Source organism: Scyliorhinus canicula, chromosome 15, assembly GCF_902713615.1.
Source record: "Scyliorhinus canicula chromosome 15, sScyCan1.1, whole genome shotgun sequence".
NCBI lineage: Eukaryota > Metazoa > Chordata > Chondrichthyes > Carcharhiniformes > Scyliorhinidae > Scyliorhinus > Scyliorhinus canicula.
Window position 1 is genome coordinate 51,787,126 of NC_052160.1, and position 17,856 is coordinate 51,804,981.

Sequence of the window (17,856 nt, forward strand, 5' to 3'; positions counted from 1 at the left end):
TCAGCTTCTGCAGCACGAATGCAGAGATATGCTTTAATTTTATATGGTTATCATAGAATCATAGTGCAGAAGGAGGCCATTCAGCCCATCGAGTCTGCACCGGCCCTTGGAAAGAGCACCCTACTCAAGCCCACGCCTTCACCCTATCCCAGTAACCCCACTTAACCTTTATGGCCCCAAGGGCAATTTCGCATGGCCAATACACCTAACTCGCACATCTTTGGACTGTGGGAGAAAATCAGAGAACCCGGAGGAAACCCACTCAGACACGGGGAGAACGTGCAAACTCCACACGGACCCAGAGTCGGGATCAAACCTGGTACCTCAGCACCGTGAGGCAGCAGTGCAAACCACTGTACCACCGTGCTGCCCTGACATGGATTTATAATAAGGAAATCATGGGTGCGATCATACAGCCACGCTGCACCAGAAAAGCAGCTCGCAGCGGCACACCGTGGCCATTGAAAGACGGAGAACTCCACTCCCGGGATCTACCCAGTTCGCAATTTCTCGCGAGACTCAACGCAATCTCACAAGACTTTGCAATGTGAATCCAACCCACAATGGGTGGGATCACTTTTCTGCATATTGGAGAGAGGCAGTAAGCCTTACTCTAATGTGCAGATTTTCACGTGAGGAAAAATACATTTTCAAAGTGCCTTAAACTTGCAGTCTGGATCGTACCACTGTGGCAGGTGGGAATCGTACCGATTTTCTTGCCAATAATGATACTTTGTCAATTTTTGGGGGAAAATTCCGCCCTTTATCTTAATTTCTGTCAGATTGCAGCTCATTCTGCCTTACTTATATTTCTGTGTGGAAATCTTGCCCCAGGACTGCTGAGATTAGCTAGATGTTGTTCAGGGCAGGAATTGAACCTAGGTCCCTGGCGCTGTGAGGCAGTAGTGCTACCTTGTGCCACCCCAAAGTTAAGACAGCATCAAACCAAAGTTAGGTAGTCAGCAGTTTTGTGAGATCAGATCAGAGAGCAGGATGGAGGTCTCATGGGCTAAATGAGTTTGGAGAGGGTACGAGTGGAGACAGGAAAGGAACTGGAGAAAGACACAATTTCAGGGTGAGGGCAGGAGAATACCAGAGGGAAGTCTGACACTTTGGGCTAGGGCAAAGGAAGGAAGTGGCAGAGGGAGCAGAATAGATGGCCACAATCTCAATGACAAACAGGTCCATGAGCTTCTGAACTTGCTCGAGGTGAGGGTTGAGGGGTTTCAAAAGACAGCTGGTTTAGAGAAAAGAAGCTGGGGTTTATCGTTACATTCTATTCTGGAATAGTACGCAGTTTTGGCAGACAAGAGCAGAATCTGACAGTGCTTTAAGTGGCCCAGCTTCATCTGGCAATGAAAGGTTAAACTGACTGTCCACCATATCTGTTCAAGACTGAGGAAGCGATGCAAGCAACATCATCTAAAATTTTCACAAACCATAAACAACATCATCTAAGTTACTATCTTTCTTCCTTGGTGAAGAAAGTTCACTGAAAGCAGCAGGTGCGTACGTGTGTTGACTCTCGCCTTCCAGCTGGACATGCCAAACATTCAGATTAATGGTAATACAGCACCCATTAGAACCTCATGCAGAATTTTCTCTGGAAGATTGGACAGCGCACATTTTGAAAACTGTTTCAAGTTCCTGAATTTCCACCGTTACTCCAATTGTGTGCATTCTATTGCAACAAAGATGCAAATTCCTAAGGATCAAGAGCATAACCTGTAGTTTATTCATCAACTACTCTCCATTCACAAAATTTGGGTATTGCTCGCACTGCTGCCAAAAGAAGAATGACAGTTATGTATTGCTTGCTGTAGAATCTGCCTCTCACACGGCTTTCCAGCACTGAAGTACAGACAATCAGAAAATCATCATGATTCCAATATGGATTACTATCCCCAATCGAGGTAGAGCCCAAAAGGGAAGATGTATTTTTCTTTCAACAGCAGGTGACAGTAGGAAGAGCTTGGGGGGCGCCCTGCATTTTGGCAGGGGTTATGGCTATATCACATCAGGGCGGCTAACACAGATACTGGATTCAGAAGTCAGGCTATTTTGTTATGCGTAAGAATGAGTTGTCAGTTGATAAAGGTGTGTTATGTGGGGGACTAAGGTTGTAATTCCGGAAAAGTACTGATCGCAGCTGTTCTGTGATCTGTGATCCATACTTGGGAAGACTTTGACAAAGCATCGAATGAGAAACTTTCTTTGGTGGCCAGGGATGGAGAAGGACACAGGAGACAGAGTAAAACAGTGTAGAGTATATCAACTGGTAGAAAAGAAGCTGCCAACGGTATCTATGGAAGCATGGAAATGGCCAGCTGCAGCGTGGCAGGGCTGCAGATAGATCCTGGGGAATTTGGCACCTATACGTTGTGATAGACAACCATTTGAAGTGGGTTGAGGGGTTTCTGATGAATCAAACAACTAGTAAAACTCTCAACATTTGGCAGAGTTTGCTTGCTGCTTATGGGTTTCCGATGATGGATCTCAGGTTTTGTTTGGAAGAGTTTGTAAAATTCATGACAAAACACACTAGAGTTCCACTATATCACCCTGCTCCGGAGCAGCTGAATGCACAGAACAAATTGTTAAGCTTGCTTTTGTTAATAAAATTTATTTGAGATACAAATTGGAAAAAATGTCAATTATCATTGAATCACAACCTGGCAAGTTTTTTTTGCTTATTTATTGTAATATGCTTCGTAGTATACCGGCAAAATGCACGTTGAATTATTTCTCAGAAAACAAGTCTAGGATGAGGTTTTCATTGCTCAAGCCACATTTAGCACAGTCAGTAGAAGACAAACAACTCGGGCAGAAAGAGAGCTATGATAGGAGTGAAATGAGAGAAAGATGTCTGGAGTTGAACGAGAAGGTTAAGATAAAAGATCATTCCAATAAGTGGTTGAAGTATCTACCTAGAAAAATTGTGTAAATATGTGGTCCTCATACATATTTGGTCACATGTTTGGCAGTGGGAAGGTTAGGTCTGTACGTGTAGATCATATTTTACCTTCTGAGGTTCAAGAAGGAGGAAGTTGGGAAGAATCAAATACTTTTGGACAGTTGGGATGCCAGTAGAGTAACGTGTAGTCCTCGAACACAAGTTGTGTCTGAAAGCAGTTCACATGCAATTCAGAGTCAAATAGACATGTTTGATGAAGTGGAAAATTACACTGAAGGTCAAGGTCAAAATCAGTCGTTGTTGGAAAAATCGGATCCTCAGAAATAGATTATGGTATTTCCCCAAGTTCTTAAAGTTTGGGTTAAGAAATGAGGTATCCTCTTAAAAATATGAACCCAGTGGAAAAGTTGGATTTGCAAATAAATGAAAAACAAGAAATATATACAAGTTGAATGGAATTTTCAACATTGTGTAATGTTTTTCATTAAGGAGGGAGGAGCACAATAACAGTGTCGGCATTTTTGCATGTATGTATATAAGTCAAACCGGCATTAACCAGTTCAGTTTGGAGCTCCATGTGCGAGTACGAGTCTCTTTTTGTCCTAATCACATTATGATTAGGTGAGTATGTACAACAATTTGACAGCTTCATGGTCACTCTTCCTGATACCACCTTTTATTATTCCCAGATTCTTTAAAGTAGATTCAAGGTCCAGTACTCAATTTGCCAAGGTGGGATTTGAACTTGCACTGAAATTAGTCTAGTTCTACGTAGCCGTACTGTATAGCAAGGCTGCTGCTGACCAGGGACCTACATTCGAATAACATTCAGCACCTTCAAGGGAGGGCAGGAGTTAAAATGAAATCAAAAGAGTATCATTTTTACAATTAATTGCTAATTTTGGAAGAGGTGAATCCAGTGCTTCAAGTGTTAAAAGATAGACTTAACCTCTTGACTGCTGACCATCTACAGCCACAGCCTGCAGTGAGTACAAGATACCTTTGATCAACACATGAACTGTGTTGAATAGATTAATTATTGACCAACAGAGAGTACAACTGTAAAAGCAACACAAGCCACGCAGGTTTCAATATATTAGCTTTTTTTAAGGATAAACTCAAGAAACATGACCAGAGATTTGCTCGAAAAAGCAAGACCAGTCCCGGTCAGCCAATTACATGGGGGCGGGAATGGGGGGTGGGGTGGGGGGCGGGGGGGGGGGGGGTAATGGACCAAAAAAATTGCAATATACACTAAAAACCACACGGCTATATTCGTAATGTTATGCTTAGCACTTAAGACTCCCGACAGCTGGAATTAATTCCAGAGGGGAGCAGCTGCTCCTAAGCAACAGCTGGGAGGTTTTGGAGGGAAAACGTAATCATGTCTTGTGTCAGGATTAATGGCCTGACAGTCCAGCGGGAAGCTGGGCATCCAAGAGCCAAACTGAGCAACGCAGGGGTTTTGCATCTTCTTTTCCTTTTGTGTAGTTACTGCAAGTCAATGTTCTCCCCCATAAACTTTCACTTTCTTTCTCCCCAGTGCCGGCTTTTAAATCACAAAACCCGTGGTGTAAAAACTGCTGGTGTTTCAGATTACTTTTACTGCATTTATCCCAGCTTTGCTTTGTGTTTCTCTTCAGCTAATACTGTCGTGAGGTAGAAAAAAAAGCCTGTTTAAAATTTAGGCTGCAATATTATCTTTCCGGAGGCTTCTGTGGGTGGCTATGTTATTTTGTTTGCCACATTTTATTTTTCTCAGTTTCCACACAGCAAGTGTTTCTGGCCAAGAAGATAAACAGGCAACCGCCTTCAACAAAAGGAAAAAAGAAAGAAAAGGATGAAAGGATGAAAGAAAAAGAACACATTTACAGCTGAAAACACTCCCAGCCACTGAGACTTCTAAAATACTAAATGAATACTAGTCAATGCCAAGTGATAAATTCAAAGTGCAAGAAAGAACGTGCATTTAAGACAGCACCTTTCATGATTTTGAGATGTCCCAAAGCATTTTACAGCTAACAAAGTACTTTTGAAATGTAGTCACAGTTGCAATATAGGAAATCTGACAGCCAATTTGCACACAGCAAGCTTCCACAAACAGCAATAAAATAAATAACCTGAATGTGTTTTTTAGTAATGGCAGCACGGTAGCACAAGTGGTTGGCACTGTGGCTTCACAGCGCCAGGGTACCAGGTTCGTTTCCCTGCTGGGTCACTGTCTGTGCGGAGTCTGTACTTTCTCCCCGTGTCTGCATGGGTTTCCTCTGGGTGCTCCAGTTTCCTCCCACAGTCCAAAGACGTGCAGGTTAGGTGGATTAGCCATGATAAATTGCCCTTAGTGACCAAAAATGTTAGGAGGGGTTATTGGGTTACGGGGATAGGGTGGAAGTGAGGGCTTAAGTGGGTCGGTGCAGACTCGATGGGCCGAATGGCCTCCTTCTGCACTGTATGTTCTATGTTGGGTGAGAGGTAAATGTTGGCCAGAACACTCTGGTTCTTCAAGTAGCGCCATGGAATCTTACCACTAAGCTAAAGCTGGCCTGTAAACCAATGCTAAAGATGGAAATCTGGGGCATATCTGAGGTGGCTGTGAGTAACAGATAGAGAAGCCACTGTTGTATATGTAGGTGCAGGGAGGATTTAAACTATGAAAAGGTGCTTCATATTTTCCTTTATCCTCACTATCTTTCATCAATATTCTCCCTCCTGCCTAACTCCCACTCATATAGGAAGAGATGCAGTCAGTGTCAAGAACGTATTTAACTGTGAAAGGTCCTGATCTTGCCCTCAATGGACATCATTTGTTTACAAGAGTTGCTTGATAGCCACCAGGAGTGCACCACCTCTATCAGAGTTCTTCTCAAACTGACCAGCTTGACTGTGTTGAGGTCAGCTACCTCAACACAGACTATTAACCGGCCTTGGGCCTTCCTGACCCACATGGGTCCGATACTTAACTGGCCCAGCCATTGGGGAACTGCCAATTCACTCAACAGTAATCAGCACAAACTGTACTTGATGTCAGTCCATTCATATGTCAACGATTCCAAATAAGTTATTTACTGGCTGTGGATGGGGCAGCACAAAAGAGGCATTAGGTTGGTTACATATTAGAGGGCTTATTCTGCCAATTTTTAAATCATTAGTTATTCCAAGTGCTTATCTGTAGATCATCACAATTTATTTGCAACAGAAATTTACTCCAAGGTTAATGCCTTTGTTAAACTGGCAGAAAGAGTCAATTGACACAGGAACAACTTACAGTGCCTTAAAGTAGCAAATCAACCTAAGGCAGAGGCACAATCACAATTGTGTTCAGACACCATATGGTCACATGACTAATGGTCATTCCGAGCTTATGTACAAAATAAACAGGCATTGGGCTGAACAATACGGCGGGGGGGGGGGGGGGGGGGGCGGGCACAGGACCCAAGTCAGTGTGGAGTCAGCACACTCCATACCAACCTACCCTGTAATCATAAAGTGCTGAGGGGCAGATTAATGAGGGTTGAGAGGGATGTACCCACCCTCTGATGCTGCAGGCCCATCTGATTGGCCGTCAGCTCCTTCAGAAGCACCAGGGAGACGTCAGTAGCCATGCCAGGAGTGCTGGAGAAGAAAGGGCCCCAAGGCATTGGATCCCTGGAGAAAGCAAGTCTGGGGTCTTGGGCCAGGGGTGTTTGGGAAGGTCAGGGAGAAGGGCAGTGGGGAGGGTGGGGGGAGAAGTGATAAGTGGGTTTAAGGGAGGGAGCGGATAGGAAGGGGGTTTCAACCTAAGGGAGGTAGTCCCCGAGGAGCGACCGCCACCCCTCCTTCCTTCCTTAACTTTAACAATTTGAGGTAAAAAAATAAATTGGGCTTTCCGCTCCGCCCTGCTCCCCACACTTAATGTTTTATGGCGTGGCAGCATATTGTCAGAGTCAATTGGTTTGATGAGAAGCCTAACTGCCCCTTAATTGTACATTCAAATATGGTGGGCAGGCAGAAAAATTGGCAGCCTAGCTGCTCCCCCTATTATGGGGTGAGCTGAGGGGCAGGCTCCTGCCCCATTTAACACACACCTCCTGGGGGGAAACATGCCCAATTCAGCCCATTATGTTTGCAGTAGGTTTAGTGATGCTTTGCCTGTGTGATACTGTCACACTTTTTTTTTTGAAGAGAAAATACATGCCTCAAAAGCAAATAGCGCATGGTTATTTGAGACCCTATTTATATACTTCATACTGTTCACTAAAGAATAGCCAGCACAACAGGCTTCCCTTGGAATATCTATTACTGGTTGTCACGTGACTAGTCGGTGTGGAAAATGGTGGTGTAATGGGAATGTCACCGGTAATCCAGACAGCCAGGATAATGCTCTAGTGTTCAAATTGCACCACGGCAGCTGGTTGAATTTAAATTCAATTAATAAATCTGGAATTGAAAGCTGGTCTCGGTAATGGTGACCATGAAACTATCATCGATTGTCATAAAACCCCAGCTGGTTCACTGATGTCCTTTAGAGAAGAAAATGTGCCGCCCTTACCTGGTCTGGCCTCCATACAAAGAACAAAGAACAATACAGCACAGGAACAGGCCCTTCGGCCCTCCAAGCCTGTACCGGCCATGATACCAACCTTTGCCAAAACCCTCAGCACTTCCTTGTGCCATGTCCCTCTATACCCATCCTATCCATGTGTTTTTCAAGATGCCTTTTGAATGCCGTTAAATGTATCCCATGTGACTCCAAACCCTCTGAAATGGCCCAGAAAAGCCTCTTGGCTTCTAGCCTCTAGGTCCAAGGGCAATTAGGGATGGGAAATAAATGCTGGCCTTGCCAGCCATGCGGACAACTCAGGAGTGGATTTTAAAAAAAAATGAGTTCAATCAGATTTTGTATTCCCTCACGCTACCCAGCAGAGCCTAATATAGGAACAGGAAAAGGTTCTGAGGGTAAAATAATTGTGGCTATTTGTACCATAGGAGACAATGTAATGGTGAACCATTCGAATACCACGGTTGAATTGATCTCCCATTTGCTATGTATGTGAACTAGGGTGACACGATCAAAATCCTGAAGCTTCCTCCCTAACAGGTCTGCAGGAGTATCTTCACCATTCAGACTGCAGCAGTTCAAGGAGGCCCACCAGCATTTTCTCTAGGGCAACATAGATGGGCAATAATGCCATGAATTGATTTTTTTAAAATTGACTTGGGACCCCTATTGACTGAAACTAAAAGGAAGAGGACACTCTTAACTGAATAGCACCACCGATTCAACTTGAAACATTGAAACATAAATAAAGAAATGGAATGTCTCACCGTGGTGCTCCTCGACTCTCAAAAGGGTTTTGTGCCATTAGCGACAGTATATGGCTGTCATTCTTCAGCAGTCGTCCTGCCAGGTGGATTAACCATTCATTTTGTTCATAGGTCTGGAAAGTTAATAAAAACAAAACAACATTTATTACCACACACTTTCCGAGAGGTCGTAAGACTGCCAGCGTGAGCTTTGGGTGTGCTGCTTTGTCAGGACGAGAGTTGGAGAACTGCTAGAAGGAAGGGAAGGGAAATCAGTCTCATTTGCTCTCCTAGTTGCTACATGTAATTGTGTAATCTCAGCAGTCCTGAGGAAAGATCTCCACACAGAAGTGTAAGTAAGGCCCTATGCGCCAACACACTAGGGAATCAGTCTCGAGTTTGTCTTCGGAGTTTGACTTGGGCCCACAACCTTCCAATTTGAAGGTGCTGAGCCACAGCTGATAATGGCAACCTCTGCTGAGATCACGGCATAGACAAGGGACCGGCTCTGGTTTCTTCCCAATCTGCATGTCTCAGTAATCTGCAGCCTGAATCAGTGGGTGTTATTGGCAAATTCCTCTGGTTCCTTTCTCTATTGTTACTGCCACGCGCTCATTGCTAGTGATCGTGACTGTGGACGTTGCAGACATGGAATGCTGCATGTTGCATTCTTCTCTTTAGCACAAACATACCAATCATGCAGTCAGGATTGATAGAACAATAACGCGTTTTTTTTATTTGAAGCTAAGCCGCTATACATACAATGGTAATTCGGAGACTATGTAGACATGCCTGACCTGTAGGATTGCTACTGTCTTCTGTCCAAAGTCATGGGACTATACATCATATCCTATCTCATGGTGGATTATAATGGACAGCACATAGAACATAGAACAGTACAGCACAGAACAGGCCCTTCGGCCCTCGATGTTGTGCCGAGCAATGATCACCCTACTTAACCCACGTAACCGGTATACCCGTAACCCAACAATCCCCCCCATTAACCTTACACTATGGGCAATTTAGCCTGGCCAATCCACCTAACCCGCACATCTTTGGACTGTGGGAGGAAACCGGAGCACCCGGAGGAAACCCACGCGCACACGGGGAGGACGTGCAGACTCCGCACAGACAGTGACCCAGCCGGGAATCGAACCTGGGACCCTGGAGCTGTGAAGCATTGATGCTAACCACCATGCTACCGTGAGGCCCCCGTGAGCAGCGTAAGATCCTTAAAGGTATATCATAACACTACACAACTAGTGCAGAATTCAAAGGGATTTACCAATAATAGAACAACATCTAATTAATCTCAGCAGTCCTGGGGAAAGATTTCCACACTGAAGTATAAGCAAGGCCCTATGAGATTCGAAAACAGACCAATATATCATTGATGGGTTCACGCATCTCAAACTGACAGAAATTAAGATAAAGGGAGTAATTTTCTGAACAAATTGACAAAGTGTCATTTTCGGCAAGAAAATCGGTGCAATTCCCCCCCCGGCCGTGGTGGTGCGATCCGGACCGCAAGTTTAAGGCACTTTGAAAATTTATTTTTCCCTACGTGAAAATCTCTGTGCCTGAGGCAGGAATCATCTGATTCGTCCAACCTGGGAGTCTTATGAGCACTCCAATGAAGGGGGAACTGCATTTCAACAGCTCCACAGCATTTTCTCTCATTCAAGCCAGCAGGATGGCAGCTATGAAACCAGCTCCTAATTTACAGAGCAGGCCCTCAGTCATTTGTTGGATTCCGGGGAGGAGAGCTGGGCTATGTTATACCCTCGGACTGGCAGGAGACCCTCCAGCAGGGTGACAAATCCTGCCTGGGAGACGGTACATGTCTCCCTGGACTGGTCAGTGCCAACCGCCTAACCAAGAGGACGGGTGTACAAAGCAGAAAAAAGATTAATAACCTACTCCGATCAGTCAGGGTAAGTGGTCCCTGTCTCCTCTCTGCACTCCATCCTTCCATCACCTCCTGGAATGTCACCTCAATCACACATGCCACTACCTCACAGTGCCCAAGGACCCGAACTCCCAAGAACATCCTAAAGCACCCCCCCTCCCCACCCCCGGCACTCCTTAGAAGAACCCCTCCAAGCTTAAGTGTAGTGCAAACATCCGCCAGGTGTCATCGACATCTGATCTGCCATGCGTCCAGCTTACATTATCCCCATTTGTGTTCCTGCAGGAGAAGGGATGCCTGAGCTGAGGAGGCTGACTCCATGCAAGGAAAGAGCCGTGGAACTCGCAGGGGAGGAGCAGGAGTGGGCCTGCGATGAGAGCGAGGTGGACCTGCGAGAGAAACGTGAGGTGCCACCGCACCTTCATCCAAATGAGCAGTCTCAAATGAGTTCTGTGTAATCCAAACCCTTGGCCAGGCCATGTACTGAAACCATGTCCCTTGACTTGCTCCAACATCAACCGAATGCCTGGCCCATCTACCAGCAGTGTCCCACTGCCCACCCTCGACACCACCCTGGAGGAGATCTCAGAGGAATGGATGAAGCACACAACTATTACCCTCACCATCCACCATCAAAGAGACACACACCTTGGTGGGTGCACTGAGCAGGCAGGCTTCTGGGTCACTATCTAGTGATCACCACACAGCTTTTGATGTACATCAGATGGAGGCAGGCGCTCCCGGGGGACAGACAGTTGGAGGACTGCTGAATCCCAGGACTCAGTTGTGCCCCAGCCAGGTGCTGTTCCTCCGGGCATGTTCAGCCCTCAGCTGCCCCAGATGCAAATCCAGAGCCAGGAATACCAGGAGAGGTATGACTACAAGGCCAATTGGTGGAGTCCAAAGCTTTCAGTTGCAGGAGATGTTGTCGGCGATGCATAACATCTAAACCAACATTGCAAGAGTGCCAACCGCAGTGGAAAGCCTGGGGCAAGAGGTCAGATCCATGATGGAAGATCTCCGAAGCATGGCTCAGTCCCAGAGGACCATGGCTGAGGGCTTCAGCACCATAGTGCAACAATGGCAGGTCTCCAGGACTGGCAGCACGAGATGACATTGAGTTCTTTGGAGCTTACTCCAGCTGCCCCTCCATCCCATGGAGTAACCCAGGGGACAACAAGCACCCGGAGGGAAGAGCTTCTGTTGGAGCACATCCTGGGGCCTTCCAACCAGGAGTCCCTGGGAGTGACCAGCCAATCTGAATCCCCCCTCCCTGAGACCGGTGCAACTCAGGCACAGCAAGCAGGATAGGGTGACACGGCAACACCAGTGCCACCCGAAAGTGGGCGGGGTCTCTCCAGGTCAAGAGGATGCCTGCCAAAGGCACCGCAAGCAACAAAGCGTGGAAGGTAGCAGGCTGCCTCCACCTCTATGTGCATCCTAGGAACACACCCAGGCATAGATCCATTTTCTCTGGCGTAAAATGTTACCGTTCCAATGCCGGTATGGCGACAAACCCCCAGAATTGAGGAATCTAGCCTTGGTTTTTCTCTATACCATTGATTTTCTTCAATGAAAGTAATGACTCAGATTTGAAGAACAACAGGAATCCCTGAGGATTGCCCAGGAAGTGCTGAAAGGAAGTTCTCCTTTTGGCATTAATTGAAGCCCTATATATCTCTTCCCTGCTCTGAATTAAGATTCTGGGTGTATTTTGTGATCTCTGAACTTCCAATAGTTCTGCCCAAATATTTGAAACATCCCACCAGTAAGATTATTCAGTGTTCATTCTTGTAGGATCCAACAGAGGGGAGATGAAGAGAATTAGATTTTTACCCAGAGTTATTTGGGTCTGGAATGCATGCCTGGAAGGGTGGTGGGTTAGATTCAATGTCGGTCTTCAAAAGGGAGTTGGATAAATCCATGGTGGGGCAAGAACTTGCAGGGCTTTGGGGAAAGAGCCAGACCAGGGACTGATTGGACTGCCCCTTCAAGGAGCCAGCATAGACAAGATGGGCCAAGTGGCCTGCCTTTGTATTGTAAATTGTAAATGTGTTCCTTTAGAAGTATTCTCTGATTTTACCCCAAATAGCAAATGCAGCACTTTTGCGAGTAATTCTTTTTGTTATCATTCATGGGATTTGGGAATTTCTGGGTAGACCAACATTTATTGTCCATTTCTAATTGTCCTTCAGTAGGTAGTGATGAATTGCCTTCTTTAATCCCTGTAATCCATGTGGTGTAGGTACCCCCACATTGCTCTTTGGGAGAGAGTCTCAGGATTTTGACCCAGTGATAATGAAGGAGCAGTGATAAATTTACCAGTCAGGATGGTGTGCCACCTAGAAGGGAACGTGGGGGTGCTCATATTACTAGCCACCTGCTGCCTTTGTTCTTCTAGGTGGTAGAGGTCACAGGTTTGTAAGGTGCTGTCAATAAAACCTTGGTGAGTTGCTGCCAGTGCATCATGTAGGTGGTACACACAACTGCCACTGCACGTCAGTAGTGGAGGGAGTGAAGTTCTAAGGTGGTGGATAGGACGCTGATCAAGTGGGCTGTTTCGTCCTGGATATTGTTAAGCTTCTTGAGTATTGTTGGAGCTGTACTTATCTGACAGGTGAGGAGTATTCCATCACATTCCTGACTCGTGCCTTCCAGATGGACAGGTTGTGGGGAGTCAGAAGATGAACTACTCGCCACAGAATTCCCAGTCTGTGATGCATTCCGGTAGCCATCATATTTATGTGGCTGATCCAATTAAGTTTCTGGTCGATAGTAATGTCATAATATACACCAGTATATCATGGTGCAGACACACACTGATGGACACACACAGGGACCAATCAACATGTACAAACACCGCAGCCAATCACCAGTTAGAATACACACACTATAAAGGCAGAGGGCACCACGGTTCCCGCTCATTCTGGGTGCTGCCTCTCAGTGTAACAAGAACTCATCCAGCCCAGCACAGACTCACGTCACGTACTGAGAGACCTAGAGGCTTAGGTCTCTAGTTTAAGTTAGCATCATTTAGACCCACAGTCATCGTGTGTTAGTTAGTTCGAAGTAGTTAATAAAATTGAGTTGAACCTTCATCAGTGTTGGAAGTGTCTGTTCATCTCTCAAGTCTACACTAGCCAACACTTCAAGTAACAGCCGGGATAGGATGTTGCTGGTGGGGATTCAGCAAAGGTAATGCCACTGAATGTTAAGAGGAAATGGTTAGGTTCTTTCTTATCGGTGGTAGTCATGGCAGAGACTTGTGTGGCACAAATGTTACTTGTCATTTCTCAACCTATATTGCATTAATTAATTCGCAGAGCAGTCTTAGAAAATAAATAAGCGTATGTGGTTCACGTTTCTGCTGCCATGAGGTGGGCTTTTGAGGGGAAGGTTTTTTTTTAAAGATATTCCTGAAAGCTCACAGACCAGGTCTGGGAGTGAGGAAGCAGCTCTAGGCCAGAGGTTTCTGTCATTCACCATGCAGGAATATAGGTGGGAGCTCGTGCTTGGATTGGAAAGATCAAATTAATTCGGAGTTCAAACAAGTCTGGAAGTTTGTCTAGCTTTAGGTATCTGGAGAAGTCTCTGGGAAAAGATGCAGCATGAAAACCAGTTCTAGAGTTAAAAGTTTCCAGGCTGGGAAAAGAAAGGATCAGAAATAAATCCTCGGGAGATACGAATCATTTTGGGTTTCGGGGGAATTAATTGACTGCTTAAAGGAGAGTGTAACACATACCTTGTTTTGTAGTTAGTAAAATACAGTTTGATCTTTCGTCTGGTTGTCAGAGAAAACATTTTTTATTCTTTCATGAGCTGTGGGCATCACTGCAAGGCCAGCATTTGTTGCCCATCCCTAATTGCCCATGAACTGAATGGCTTTTTAGGCTATATCAGAGGACAGTAAAGAGCCAACCACATCACTGTGCGTATGAGGTTACATGGTGACCAGATCAGTTAAGGGTGGCAGATTTCCTTCATTAGTAAATGAGATGGATTTTTACATCCATTACTGAGACGCGCGTTGTATTTCAGGTTTATTAATTGAATTTAAATTCCACCAGCTGCCGTGGTGGGATTTGAACCCTTGTCCCCAGAGCATTAGCCTGGGCCTCTGGATTACTAGTTCAGTGATATTACCTCTACTCCACCTTCTCCGCTGATGAATGTGAACTCTTGTGTCATCTGTTCAGCTATTAACCGGAAGTTCAAATTTCTTTTTAGAAGTTATTGGTCTCTATGGGGGGGGGGGGGGGGGGGGGGGGGGGGGGTATTATAAAAAATGAAAGAAAGGATGATAAAACCATGGCAGTGACAATATGACATAGGTTCAACATTTTGGTTCATCCACTGATCTTATGTTTTACAACGCCACTTGCTGAGCTCGGTTAACTTCGAAATGATTAATTCGCTATCAGCCATCTAATAACATAATTCCAGCTGAAAAATAACCCACATTGATATCCAGCACTTCAATGATACAAATGTGATATCTAGAAGTAATTAGAAAATGAAATGCTGAAAAAACACAGCTGGTCTGGCAGCATCTGTGGAGAGAGAAACAGAGTTACGTTGTGTGTACAATATGATTCTTCTTTGGAAGAAGATGCTGCCAGACTAGTTGTGGTTTCCCAACACTTTGTTTTTATTTCAGATCTCCAGCATCCGGCCTGATTTCCCAACATAATACCTGGAATTTCCCACAACCAGGAAAGAAAGCTGAAAGAAAATTAATGCTGCCAACTTTGTAGGATGGCACTGGGGTCACCAGGAATTAAAGACTTATCTCCGGATCACTACTACAAGCAATGTAGGAGAAGATCACAGGAAGCGGTAAAAAAAAGTTCCACTTCATGAAATAATTTTGGAAACACTTTTATCGCACAAATATTGGATGTGGGAATAATGGGACTTCCATCGACAGTCAGTCAATGGAGAGTCATCTCACTTTCCAATTGGCGGTGGGAAGGACGTGCAGCACAAGGATGAGCATGTTGGACAGCCAATGACGAGGGTTTGGGGGAGGGGACACCATCATGATTGGCATGTCGGTGGCCAATGACAGGAACATGGGGATGCAATGCTTGTATCGAGGCTGCCATGCAATGATACCCCCAGGAATAAGTCCAACCAGAGTAAACGAGGAGAATCAGCATAGACACTTAAAATGTTTTATTACCATATTAAATAAAGGTAGACATTTCATGCTTGCGATTTGCAGCAGAATTGCAAACTTTGTGTGTTATGAAACAACACAAATGCTGGATTTAAGCAGTCGGGGTTTACAGTACAATTGTTGCGCTACTTCTCGGGGAAGTTTACATGAAGTAGTCGGGAATGGATTCAAAGTTACGGCTGACAAGTTTGTTGACACGTCTGCTGGGTGAATTAAGTGGTCTGATGGAAGTAAAGAAAGAAAATCAGAATAAAGAACTGAGCTGCTCCCATTTGCAAGAGGCTGGCAAGTCTTAGGAAATGGCTCATGCAAAGACACCAGATGTGCAGAAATCGCAAGTCATCATCGATAAATCTTTCAACAATTCAGGAGCTGCCAGCGCACACTGATTACACACAAATAGCATCAGTTAATGACTTTAATCAACAAAATTAAACGTGTCAACACAGTGGGAGATGTACTTCAGTGATTTAGTGGCATAGGGCATTGCTTTGCAAGCAGAAGGCCTTTGATTCCATCTCTGACACCTCCAACTAATTTGACAGTACAGCCAGATTGATGAAGACAGCATTTCCCTGTTTGCTTCCATGTTCAAATGGTAATGGAACATGTTACCGTGTGACCTCGTCATATCAGCATCATATCCCAAATCATGCAATTAAATGAATACCTGGAGAAAGGGCCTGGAGTTCTGGCGAGACTGCAGATTCATGGCTCGAAATGCAAGTTACTTTCTGCACAGAATCATTTTCTTTTGAAACTCTAGGGGACAGTGTAGTAATGCAAGAACCCGAACTCACAAGGCTTTAACTGTGCCAAGGAAATTACATCCAGGCGGAACATTCATTTGTTGATAATCAAAAGCCAATATCCATCTAAGCTCTAGGAAGCCCCAACATCATAGTTAATATCATAATTTTAATATCAAGTGCTGAAAAGCATGTTAAGTTTGACGAAAGCTGAATTTGGAGAACGAACAACTATCGTTCAGGGCTGGGGAATGACCTCAGGCAATGGTGTTGCTGCAATGATTAAAAACATTTGCTTAACGTTCAGAACATTGTTTAAAAATCTGAGCTGGAATAACAATGTTAAAACAAATTAATAAAAAGGAAAAGCAGAAGGGTAATCTGGCAGCCCTACCAACTCTAGTATACCCAAAGCACTGAAGGGAAAAGCTAGATAAACACAAGAGAGAGACCAGAATTGAAAGATAAATTCATGGGATTAAATGATGTGGTGTGGGAGGAAGCTCTGGCCAGCATTAACACTGGTGTGGATCAGTTGGGCTAAATAGCCTGTAACTAGGATACCTGTTGACCATGACCCCTTTGCCAGAGGTGAGTAAGGGAGAGAGAAGAAGAGTGATGGAACCAGAAAAAGGAGGAGACAGGGAGAAAGAAGAAAGGGAGAGGAGACAAAGAGGTGGTCAGGTAGAGGAAATGTCTCTCTGTGCCTCAAGTAGATAGGGATGTCACCCAATCTGGTATTCAATCACTCAGATCAACAAGATTCCTGATTGGTACAAATGATTGATGTCAACCAGTTCAAAAATTGCGAGAGCTACAATTGGGCGCAATGACCCTGAATGGGATAAAGAAATAAAGAATGGAATAAAGAAACAAATCAGCCAAGTGATCTTCAACACAGAATAATATGATACAGATTGAGGCTATTAGACACACTAGGCCTCCACTGGTGCTTTACAGGAGCTATCCAATTGGCCTCACTATTCTCCTCTTCCTACATATTCCTGCTAATGTCTCCTTGTCAAGAATATATTCAATGTCCTTTTGAAAGTTATTTTGAATTTACGTCCACCGCATTGCAGCCAGCGCATTCCAAATCAAAACTTACTGCGTAGTCACTGTCCTTTAGTTCCCACATGCCCCCCACAGCTCTGCCCCATCACACTCCCCACCGTTGCGCCTCTCTACACCACATCCGCTACATCCCACTGCACCCTACCGGACCGCCGCTCCGCACTCCCACCGTTTAGCCCCACCGAAACCACGACCACTGCAACCTCTCTGCCCCACTGCACACTCTCCACCGTTCCACCCTTTCGCACCCTCAATCCGCACCCCGACAGCACCCTCTCCACCGCTCCGCCCCACTGCACCCTCTCCACCGCTCCGCCCCCTCTCCACCGCTCCGCCCCTCCGCACCCTCTCCACCGCTCCGCCCCTCCGCACCATCTCCACCCCACTGCACCCTCTCCACCGCTCCGCCCTCCGCACTCTCTCCACCGCTCCGTCCCTCCGCACCCTCTCCGCCCCACTGCACCCTCTCCACTGCTCCGTCCCTCCGCACCCTCTCCGCCCCACTGCACCCTCTCCACCGCTCCGTCCCTCCGCACCCTCTCCGCCCCACTGCAACCTCTCTGCCCCACTGCACACTCTCCACCGCTCCACCCCACTGCACCCTCTCCACCGCTCCACCCTTTCGCACCCTCAATCCGCACACCGACAGCACCCTCTCCACCGCTCCGCCCCACTGCACCCTCTCCACCGCTCCGCCCCCCACTCCACCGCTCCGCCCCACTGCACCCTCTCTGCCCCACTGCACCCT

General features: G+C 45.8%; 1 protein-coding gene across 4 annotated transcripts in view; it reads right to left on the minus strand.

Moving 5' to 3' along the window:
- Nucleotides 1–17,856, minus strand: part of lmf1 (lipase maturation factor 1) — a 945,108-nt gene that overhangs the window by 197,138 nt on the left and 730,114 nt on the right. For all 4 annotated transcript variants that reach the window (XM_038821131.1, XM_038821133.1, XM_038821130.1 and 1 more), the window contains one exon: nt 8,219–8,331. In XM_038821131.1, the coding sequence (XP_038677059.1) occupies nt 8,219–8,331 (113 nt within the window). The remainder of the gene's footprint in view (nt 1–8,218; nt 8,332–17,856) is intronic.